Here is an 11677-nt window from a genome sequence, read left to right on the forward strand (position 1 = left end):
AGTTTGGCTTTTTAAGAAATAGATACGTTTCATATGTACAGACTGCTATGTCATTATTTTGTTGGTCATTTATTAGGTAGATAGGATGTGTTTGATTTTTGTCTGTCTTTCTCCTGACAACAGTTTTGTTTAGAAAATATTTTATGCAAAGTATTGAAATCTAAATGCTATATTATTGTTGTATGCAGTGCATTTTTAAACATGTGCTGGCATTGTGTAAGAGTTAATGGGCTTCTGTTTTCCCTTCTATGTTGGCTAGTGGAGGAAATGCGTTTAACTGCCAAATTGGGGTAAAACTTGTAAAAAATCAGTCATGCCAATAAAGGACTTGAAATTGAATAGTGTTGTCAATACAAAGTACAACCTCCTCTCTCCCTCCCCTCTCTCCTCCCTCCCCTCTCTGTCTTCCTCCCCTCTCTCCCTGTCTCTCTCTCTATCTCCCTCCCCTCTCTGTCTTCCTCCCCTCTCTCCTTGTTTCCCTCCCTGTCTGCCTTCCTCTATCCGTTTCTCTCTCCTTCCCCTCTCTCCGTCTCCCTTCCTCTCTCCCTCCCCTCACTCTGTCCCTCTCTCCCTCAGGTTTGCCCTTTCAGCGATGGACATGGAGCAGAAAGACTATGATTCCCGCACTGCCCTACATGTGGCGTCTTCAGAGGGTGAGGCACAGAATCTCAGTCCGTCCAGCTGCAGTATACTGCAGTCACAGGGTTATAATGAATTGGCATCTCAGCCCATTACATTGAATAGAATTAGGCAAGGGCTGGACGCAAACCTCAAACCATACTGTTCAAAGAGGACTGTGTTACCATGAAGTGAAGAGCAAGCTCTGTCTCTGATTGTAAACTGAATCACCATCCAACCTATGAGAGTGGCATGTAACATTTCACTCTCATTGTGTCACGTCATTCTCATATTGTGGCGTGTCACATGTCACTCTCATATTGTCTCCCCCCAGGTCATGTGGAGGTTGTGCGGTTCTTGGTGGAGGAATGCAAGGTCAACCCATTCATGAAAGACAGGTACGAAGGCCCTTGAAGTTGAGCTCTCTTGAGTCCAGTTGGTGCATTGTGGTTCAGAGTCCCCTCTCTCTCCCCCTCTCTCACTCTGCATGCATGACTCTGTGCCCCCTCTCTCTCCCCCTCCCTCGCTGTGCGTGCATGACTCTGTGCCCCCTCTCTCGCTCTGCATGCATGACTCAGTGCCCCCTCTCTCTCCCCCTCTCTCTCAGGTGGGATAACAGCCCTCTGGATGATGCTGTGCAGTTTGGTCACCAGGAGGTTGTAAAGATCCTGCAGGACTATCAGACCAGCTTCGTTCTGGTGGAGCCCGGTTCTGAGCTGGAGGACCTCAGCAAACTTGAGACCCTGGAGAGCATGGTGTGAGCTGGCTGGGGCCCGGCAGAGCCCTGACTCGAGAGCCCGGTGTCACCGTCTCACAGACACTGCCGTAACCAGCAGGATTGTCAAGTACTCCCCTAGACACGAAACCAGGTGTTGGTCTAGAACCGTGTGTTTATTATTCCTGGGTTGTCCTTCGTCTAGAGCTCTTGTGTGAAAGTTCTAGCCTGTTATCTTAAGATAAGTTGTTTCTCACGCTAATAGGAGACTTTTTGGTATGTGGATCATTTTGAATTGTACCACGACCTGAGAAGTGATATCTTTCACATGCTGCACAATTCTCTTTATGTATTGAAAAGACATGGCATAATACGTCTGTCTGTTTCATAATCAGAATTTACTATGAACTGCTAGGCTGAAACTTTTAATTGTTTGAAACCTAAACAATGAAAGTGTTCCAGAACACCCTTTAGTGTTTACAACAGACACACGCCTCACCAGCTCTGTCTCCTGAGCTGAACATATCGCTGAAATATCTTTTTCAACATCATGTCCATTTATGCATTTAGGGAAATGTGATATAGATGCTCCAGTCTTTCTTAACAGTGGTCATGTTAGCTCCATGAGAATCTCATATTCTTCCACTGTGATACTCTGCACTGCGGAAATCCACTGGGCTCAGAAACGCACACAGAGTACATGTACTGATTTGGACCAATCAGAACACATCAAATAGTAAGAGTTCTAAATAAATAGAAATGAAGCACGCATTTTCTACGTAGGGGCTGGTCATTCTACAGTGTGCCTCGTCATGCCGATTCACAGCTTGCAAGAGTAGCCAATCACCTGCAGAATAACATCCAGGAGGCAGTGTGGTCCAGTGGTTAAAGTCCAGGGCTTGTAACCAGAAGGTCATCGGTTCAAATCCCACCTCTGCCACTGACTGACTCACTGTGTGTGACCCTGAGCAAGTCACTTCACCTCCTTGCGCTCCATCCTGCGGATGAGATGTTAAGTCAATGTCCTATTGTAAGTGACTCTGCATATAATGCGCAGTTCACTTCCTACCTCTGTAAAGTGCTTTGTGATGGTGGTCCACTATGAAAGGCGCTATATAAAGATCTTAATAATAATAATAATAATAATAATAATAATATCATCTGTCAGACATGAAAGTCAACAATAAGGATAGATTTGCTGAGTGCTGCTGATTTTCGGGTTACCAGGCGTCTCAGGGAGACTTTTACATGACATTTTCCCGGTTTTGCTCTTGTCGTTTTTTTCGAGTCCCGTATAAACCTATAGCAGTGTGATCAGCAAGTGAACAGTGAGGAATGTCTTGGGTTGTGTTAACGCCATTCGAAAATAAAAGAAACAAGCTCCTGGATGATGTGTTTCACAATCTGTTTCGCTTCCTGGACCAGCTCTGCGTCTTTATGTTTTACTGTTTTATCTCTGCTCTGCCGTGCCGCCAGCAGGGGTGGCTTTTTCAGTTAGTCATGTTGAAATGGTACGAACAGCAGAGCCACGTTTTCTAACATGTTTTGTTCAGATGACAATAAAAAGAGAACAATGAATTATTACGATCTGCAGTAATCACACCCGGTGTTTCACTTTTAAATACGATTCGGTTATTATTATTATTTGTTTATTTAGCAGACGCCTTTATCCAAGGCGACTTACAGAGACTAGGGTGTGTGAACTGTGCATCAGCTGCAGAGTCACTTACAATTACATCTCACCCGAAAGACGGAGCACAAGGAGGTTAAGTGACTTGCTCAGGGTCACACAATGAGTCAGTGGCTGAGCTGGGGTTTGAACCGGGGACCTGCTTCGTGGAGTCGCTGAATTGAAGAAAAAAAAATATCCAGATTTTTCAATCTGGAAGTCTGGTAACCCTCTGTAGACTTCCACATACTATTTAAATTAATTGGTTCTTATTTCATCTTCAGTGATCTGATTGGCCAAATTAGAATTACAACACATACTAAATTCGAATTAGTACATGTACTAAATAATGCGTTTTTGAGCCGAATGGCCTTCCATAGAGATGTACCTGCTGACCGTCTCCCCATGCCAGCCAGCGTGAAGGAACAGAACACCTGGCCACATTTTGTCTGGATACAAACGCCAGACGTTTTCATGGTGTCTGCTGATTCACAACCAAGATCTGATAAATCCATTTGTTTGGTTTCATTCTTCTGTAGATTTATGACCCAGGGTATATGATTAATATGTAGAAAAAGATATTTCAGAAACACATACTGTGTAGCACAGACAGCAGTTGTAATGTAAACACTGTAACACATTAATATTCTGTGCTTGGCCTCTATTTAAAGTGCTTTAAACACAGAGTTCAAATAATTGCAGTAAATCTTACTGACATCATTGGATCCCTATGTATGAGGTGCCAATTTATTTGAAGCTCTTAGTGGAGAAAATGTATCGATCTCTCCTTAATATTTTGAGTGATGCTGATGCATAGTTAGGTAAGATATTCAGGAAATATTTTCTTAGCTCCATATATTTAAGTGCACAGAGGTAACAAAGCATTGTCAGTAAATGTAATATGTATTACCATCAATGCGTAGATCTTACATTTTGCTATGTGAGACACATTATGTTATTCGGTTATTTGATTTTGAATGGTAAGCAGAGGCAGGACTCCTCTGGGGAAGCTGCCTCTCAGAGGATCTCTCCTCCAATCAGAGGATTTCTCTTCCAATGAGAGGATCTTTCCTCCAGTGAGAGGATCTCTCCTCCAATGAGAGGATCTCTCCTCCAGTGAGAGGATCCCTCCTCCAATCAGAGGATCTCTTCTCCAGTGAAAGGATCTCTCCAATCAGAATGGCATTCTGTCATCTTCTGATGGATTCTATACTGGAATTCTCATGATCTTAATTCCTGAGACTGACTGTGTGTAATATATAGCTTTGATAGTGTGTATGGGAAGAAACTGTGTCCCATGTATTTATTTTTCTAAATGTCGTATACCAAAGATGTGTGTGTTGTTCCATTTGAGATACTCTGATTGTTCAGCTTCAGACTAATCATAACAGCTGTACACTCCCCTCAATTGGGACAAATTATATATATATATATATAGATAGATATAGATATATATATATTGTGACGATCTGCGTTCCTATCCCAGGCTTTGCTTCAATCAGACACTTGACAACCAGATGCAAGGAAACGCCGTAGCGTATGTTTATTATTCACAGACTGCAAAAAGAAAATAAAGAAAACAAAACCTAACCCAGTCTCGGGTCCTAACTAAACAAATCGTTTCCTAACTAATGACGGGGCAGGCTAAGCCTGTTACCTCGTCTCCAAAACCAAAATCGTAATCCAAATACCTTTCCAAAATGTCGTTAACCAGTTCTCACAATCCGAATATTCTTTTCCCTTGTTTTTACTCTTTTACTCTCCAACTCTCCAACTCAGCTCCTACCATCACCCTCGTCCAAGCATTCAGCAAACAGCCATTTTAAATGGTGACCAATTAAATTATTAAACAATTGACAGGTCATAAAATTGGACAATTAATTTGACCTGGAGCCAGCTTTGACTCCAGTAGCTTCCCCCTGGTCCTATTGTCCCCCAGGTATTGTCTCTGCATAATATTAAACATTTATTTTAAACCACACTTTTTATTTGTACTTTCCTTTATTTAACACTGTTATTATTTATAAAGTGTATTATTTAACCCAACTTCATTTTTGATCCCAAGCACTTTACATTAATTCCTTTGTTTACCATCCAGTTGGTTTATGTTGTCATTCACCTTCCTTTAACCAATCCCTCACAATATATATAATTTGTATCCATTTTTCCTGAAACACTATTTAAATTCAAGAAAATTCTGCAACAGTGAAATAAATTTCAGCAATATACAAATGAATTACTAGTGTGAGAAACCATTAAAACTAGACAAATTCATCCAATCATTTACAACTAATTATAACCAATTCAGTGGCTACCTGTAATTGAGTTGAGGGTGTATTTTCTTTGTCACTCTTCCTATGACAGACTAGTACACTCTCAGCTTGATAAGAGTTAGCCACTGAACACTTCTAAACACATATTTAAGTGTGTTTAAGACTGCCCTGCAAGGACCTGGTGTGGGCGTGTTCTCCTGCTATACCCCTGGAGATGCCTTCCAACACCTTGTGGAGTCTGTGCCAAATCAGGGCAAGCAGTGGTACAGGGCCTCTAATGAAGAGGCCAGTCATTGTGTGTTTGAAGAAGGGGTGATTATCTACTCAGCGGAGGGGAATGTACGTTCTAAAGCACTATTTCACAAACTGTTTTTCTGAGCTTTAACTGTTGTTTTAACTTTTGTTGCACAAAAACTAATTGCAAGTGATGTGTGTGTTTATATGAAAGTATATTATATAAGGATTTTATGTAAATAAAGGTGAACAGCTTGATTTATGTTTTTGGTCTTGTGTTAATTATGAGTATTATTCTGGGTGGGTTTTGGTTTTGATAAACGCTAAATGGTTTCAAGGTTTCTTGTTTGTGTTGCTGTGCCCTTCCTGTGTCCTGCTGTTTGCAATCCTAGTGGCTCTGAGTGCCAGTACTCCCGCGCTGTGGTTTGAAATGTGTGTGAAGATGCTTTCACCAGACTGCAGGAGCTGCTCTTCCACTCCATGGATACATGTAATACACAGAGGGCTTCAACTTTTCAGTTTTTATTTTCCAAAGCTCTCCCTCCCTTTACATGTTAATTAGTTGTTGTTTCCTTTCCTCTGTCCTCCTCTGTCCACTTCATTTAAAACTGTGTCCTCTGGTCCTGGTGCCTGCGTTTCAGGTTAACTCTGTCATCTCCTTTTAAGACTTCACTCATGTCTCCCATTCTTTGTTCTAAGCTAAATAGATTTGTTCACAGCTGATTCCTCTGGGATTAGTCTGGCTGCTCTTCATTAGGCACTAAGAAGGACTTTTTAATCAAAGTGCTGCATTGCCATGTATTCTGTACCATATATAATCTGCACAGCCCTGTTTCAGCTTAGTTTAATGTTATTAAGTGCATGCTATGGGACTGACGTGACAGCAGTTTGAAATCAGATTTGTTCATTTCCAGCAGCAGATCAGATCAGTTTCATCTGGGTCTCTGTCAGCCCCGGTCAGGATTGTGGGCTGGCAGATCTCGATCTCTCTTCACGGAGGGTGGAAGTTACCTAATGGGTGTCCATTGTGAAAGATGCAACAAAGAGGCAGGTTTTTAATCTAAAAAGAATGTGTGGGTTGAACATGAAGGCTGTGAATATGTTATACTTTGTTAGCGAGGGTTCATTTCTAGTTCTTTGAGAAGTGCACAAAATATTCTAATGCAACCTTCTATAGTAACAGATTTCACCTGTGCTGCTTTCTTCAGTGAAACATCATTAAACCATTGAGAGCGCTGCCTCATGCAACAACATCCCCTTCCTGTGTGTGTTTGTGATTGCAGTACGGCAGAGAAACTACAAACAAACTCAATATTATCAGAAAAGCAAAGTCTTCCCCCTGCTTGTACAACACACTGGTTTAATAATGAAGAAACAAGCTCAAAACAAGGTACTGTCTTACAGTGTTTTGTACAAAGAGCCCTGCTTTTAATGTTTACAGTCAAACCTGTTTAATATCACTCCCAGTAACGTCACCCTCCACTTCTCATCAGCACGTTGAACAGAATGGGTAATTGTAGCAAACTAAATAATTCCATTAAGTTCAGCTGTTTTGCATTTCCATCAGCTGCACAGAAATAAAATGTGCACTTCTGAAAGAAACACATGTTAAAGCACAAGTATTTCCATTTTCAACATGATGTCTGGTGCTAGTTTCGCTTCAAGGAAGCTCTCACTTTCTAGGCCTTATTCTCAGGTTACCTGTTTGCACTTCCTGGGTCATTTCACCTCAGCAGTGTCTTCTGGGTCCTGTGACTGACTGACAGCATGTCAGTCACCAGGGGAAACAGCTGATTGGTTATTGATAGGAAAGAAGCCAGTGAAGAGGTGGGGAAATGTTCACCCTCCAGGTGACTAAGGAAGTGCAACACTAACTGAAAGCATGGCTTGCAATCAGGTATTTATAGTGCAATACCAGATATGTTTTAAAATAAAATAAAACTTGCTATAACATGTCTTTCTTTCAAATCTGGACCTTGAGACTATATAAGGAATGGATCCATATAAAGGATGGAATTATTCTGTTAGCTACAATCACTTGAATGCACATTGTGCCAGGTGACTGGTGACCTCCTGATAAAGCTGCATCTTTCTGCAGAGTCCCGTTGAAGTGACAGTACAATGGTACAGCTGTATTTGACTCCGCATACTGAAGGAGACAGCACAGGGGTCATGTCACCTATAATGGCAGAGGCAGGTATATTAAAGAATCACAATTTTTCTGGCACCTCTAGCCCTGAATGAGTGACCAGCTCCCCGTCCCAAAGAGCAAACGCAGGGCAGGCAGGACACTTGAATTCGGCCGCTATGGAGTGGACAATAGCCGGCTTGTCTAGATCTACAAGCCCCAGCTTCTGGCCCTCATAGTCCAGCAACAAGCCCACCCTCTCTGGCTTGCCCACCCAGGAAATGGGCACCACCTCATTGCCAGTCATGGAATACCAGTCTCCATGCATGAAGCCAAACACCCAGGAACAGCTACTGCTTCCAATGCAGTCTTCCCGCGGCATTCCACAATCCGCCACTCCGATACGAAACTCTTGGGATTTGCGGACCGTCACTTCCCAGTAATGCCGGCCCCCCGTGACGGCGCTGTCCCCCAGAACCACAGCCCAGTCTCGGAAGCGCTCCGGGTTCTGTGGGACCTTGGTTGGGTCCACGCCGATCACTCGATAAATGACGCCCGTTTCTTTCTTGAAGAGATCGAGGCTGCTGTGAGCCGTCTTCTCATCCAGTTTAAACTGGATTCCTGCAAGAGGAAAGAAACACGGATGTTTAAGAACCATCCATACCCATTTAACACTCGGGTGCTGGATTCAGAAGTCCTACAAGAAACGTCTCACTGCGTAGGCATTTTCCTGGATGAAAGAGGCACACGTTAGGTTAAATGTTTATCTGATTTTTAATTTAAAACTGGCTGATGTATCCTGCTCTCTCTTCCACGCTGTTAAAGGAACGCATCCAACACACAGGAGTTGCTTCTGGGAGTTTGAGTCCTTGTAGGAAACACATTTCTGAATGGATCGCTGGTTTGAAAATATATATTTCTCCAGAATAGAAAAAAAGTTTTAAAAACCTGAACCATTCTAAATGCATTTAAAAGGGTCTGTGATTTTGGATCAAGTTTCCTTCAGGTTTTGCTGGCAATACACTGCTGTGCACTAGAGGGCGCTGGCGCTTCACATATGGCTCTGGTCTGTAACGCTTTGGATAAAGGTCAGTCATATGCCAAGACAAATACAATAAAGCATGGCAATACAGTTTACTGATATTTTAAAATATTATCTCGACCCCGTAGCAACTCTGAAGCCGTTAAAATAACAGTATATAATATCAGAACCATAACGAACACATTACACATTCGGCATGTGTGTCATGAATGACCAGTTTGTTAAAAACGAGTTCAGTTCGTTTTTCTTATTATTGTGTGCACTGAATATCATACTTTTCACTGTTATTATTATGAATGTGTTTTGGATTTTGAATATTATTGTGTGTGTCACTCAGTTGTTTTCTTATTTTTATTATCACTGCGTGTTTTGCTTTAGTTTTATTCACTAATTGTTGATTTATGGAGCTTGAGCACCAACACCTGATACCGATTGAGAATGCTGACGCCCGACTCTCACATTAACTATCTGCTGTGATCAGCTGAAGCTTTATCACTGCCGCACGGGTGAATCCGTGAGCGTTCCTGGAGGCGACGGGGAGTTACGCTGAATATGGACTGTCATGTGTAAGCACCCTGCAAACACAGTTCCAATCATCTCCACCCACCCATACAGATTAACAGAACTGAGACAGACTCGTGAGACTGGAACTGACTTTCCTTTTGGTTCTCTTTTTAACTTCTCTTGGTAGAAGATGCAGCAGTTGCACTTGACTAATGCAGTAGTTGCATTACAATCGTTAGATTTTTTGTTTTTGGCAAATTCTGATGCATTCTTTTTAATTGCTATACCCCCGCTTTTAAAAGGTTATGTGTTTTAAAATGTATACTAATTAAACTATTGTGTTAACCAGATAAACAAAAGAAACGTTATCATATGCTGTGCCTTTAATTCCATCTTTTTAAAGAAACTTGTGTACTAAATAAAATCGATGTATAACTATCTTGTGTTGTGGGGTCCTGGGATCAAAAAGAGCCTACAAAGAGGGATCCGAACAAATGTTAACAAGTACTAGATTCCCAATTACCAGCGTGTACCAAAATCATGGGACCTGGTGCCCGTACCTTTCACCAGGTGGCGTAGTTCGGCTACCTATTGCAATTATTGTATTACTTGTATTGTAACACTTGAAATGTATTTGCTTGTGATTGTAAGTCGCCCTGGATAAGGGCGTCTGCTAAGAAATAAATAATAATAATAATAATAATTAGAATAAATATACTTGCCCCCTATTTACCTATCGTGACATATGTATTGCAGATAACAGATCCTCTTTCTACTCAAAAGATACATGTCAATTAGAAACACTAGCTCAGTTATTCCCATTTAAACATGTGATACACACATATTGCGCATTATTAAATGCATAAGGTGTGTGTTTTATTTTGAATAGCGCCAACACAACCGAACACATGGCTCTGCTGTTACCATGCGAAGCACACTGTTACTGCTCCGTAGTTTAAAATACATTTAATACAGCAGCAAAACCGGGACGCTTTACACTGTGTCTGTTTCTGACTGCAACAAAAAAAGGCTGAAAACAGACACACTCCCAATCCCTGGTAACCATGAACACGGCTTAATATTGTATTTATTGAACCTGACCTTCCTGTAGCATGGTTAGATACGCCCACCCCCACCCCCGCGCGTCCTCACGCCCGTGTTTAAACAGCAGCGGATACCCACGGTTCCCCGGTGTCTGTGTCACATACAGCCGCGCTGCGGGAGCCCCGATCCCGCAGGCTCGTCTCCAAACCGCGGCGCTCACCGCTCGCAGCGCCGAGACCCCGCCGAACACGAGGCTCCTGCACGCAGCCATCGCGAACACTCCTCATGTGACTCAGACCGGCCGGACGAGGCCGGACAGGATGCAGCCATCATCAATGTTCACGTGATAGGGTTTCTGCCTCTCGCGAACGATAGTAAAGGGCTTTTCAGCGTTGCCATGCAACGGTTCATCCAATTTGGACAAACAGACCCAACTGTGTAAAGGGGTTGCAGTTTAAATAATTGTATGTAGTTTTTATTTGTGCAGTTTTGAAAGAAATACACGGTATTGCGAACTTGTATTTTGGGCTCCATGCTATGTTACACAAATGGCTTCCTTCCTGAGCCCAGGGCCGAGATGTGCTTTAATGCAGTAGAGATCCCAGCGCTTGAGAGAAGAGACTCTGTCTTTGCACACCTGCCTCTCCCTGTGGATATTGAAATGTGTTCCAGTGTAGCGCTAATCGTGTCCCTGCTGTCCTCACGCAGTCATGAGGAAGAGGACTCCATGCAGGGTGAAAGTCCACAACAAACTCAATATTTTGGCACTTTTTTTTAAGGCATATTTAGTTCTTAAACGTGTTTTACAAAGTGGGGACGTCCCCACAACGTCATTTTTTCAGGAGTTACTATCTTTGTGGGGACATTTTCTCAAATTTTCTCCGCACATTGATAGTAATACCTGCCCCCACACACCCAGACAGGCAGAGACACACACACAGAGACTCAGACAGACAGAGACGCATACACAGATACACACACACACACAAACACAAAGACAGGCAGACATACACGCACACAGAGACACACACACACACACAGAGGCAGACACATACATATGCCATTAATACATCACTAGAGCCACACTGCTTCCCTCCCTCCCAGTCCCTCAGCTCTAACCACTAGAGCCACACTGCTTCCCTCCCTCCCAGTCCCTCAGCTCTAACCACTAGAGCCACACTGCTTCCCTCCCTCCCAGTCCCTCAGCTCTAACTACTAGAGCCACACTGCTTCCCTCCCTCCCAGTCCCTCAGCTCTAACCACTAGAGCCACACTGCTTCCCTCCCTCCCAGTCCCTCAGCTCTAACCACTAGAGCCACACTGCTTCCCTCCCTCCCAGTCCCTCAGCTCTAACCACTAGAGCCACACTGCTTCCCTCCCTCCCAGTCCCTCAGCTCTAACCACTAGAGCCACACTGCTTCCCTCCCTCCCAGTCTCTCAGCTCTAACCA

General features: G+C 43.0%; 2 protein-coding genes across 2 annotated transcripts in view; one reads left to right on the forward strand and one right to left on the reverse strand.

The window, feature by feature from the left end:
• The window catches only part of LOC117401091 (glutaminase kidney isoform, mitochondrial-like), a 33999-nt gene extending 28232 nt beyond the window's left edge, over positions 1 to 5767 (forward strand). Inside the window, exons 16-18 of the mRNA XM_059013273.1 lie at positions 577 to 653; positions 953 to 1016; positions 1226 to 5767. Coding sequence (XP_058869256.1) covers positions 577 to 653; positions 953 to 1016; positions 1226 to 1379 — 295 coding nt within the window. The 3' untranslated portion in view covers positions 1380 to 5767. The remainder of the gene's footprint in view (positions 1 to 576; positions 654 to 952; positions 1017 to 1225) is intronic.
• A 120-nt stretch (positions 5768 to 5887) lies between these two features.
• LOC117401112 (SPRY domain-containing protein 4) lies at positions 5888 to 10573 on the reverse strand. The gene is made up of 2 exons (XM_034001588.3): positions 10366 to 10573; positions 5888 to 8258 (listed from the first exon to the last, which is right to left on the reverse strand). Exons 1-2 carry the CDS (start codon positions 10496 to 10498, stop codon positions 7720 to 7722), a joined length of 672 nt encoding a protein of 223 aa, XP_033857479.3. The 5' UTR covers positions 10499 to 10573; the 3' UTR covers positions 5888 to 7719.
• Between the last annotated feature and the right edge of the window lie 1104 nt (positions 10574 to 11677).

This window comes from Acipenser ruthenus, chromosome 45 (genome assembly GCF_902713425.1).
Source record: "Acipenser ruthenus chromosome 45, fAciRut3.2 maternal haplotype, whole genome shotgun sequence".
Taxonomy (NCBI): Eukaryota; Metazoa; Chordata; class Actinopteri; order Acipenseriformes; family Acipenseridae; genus Acipenser; species Acipenser ruthenus.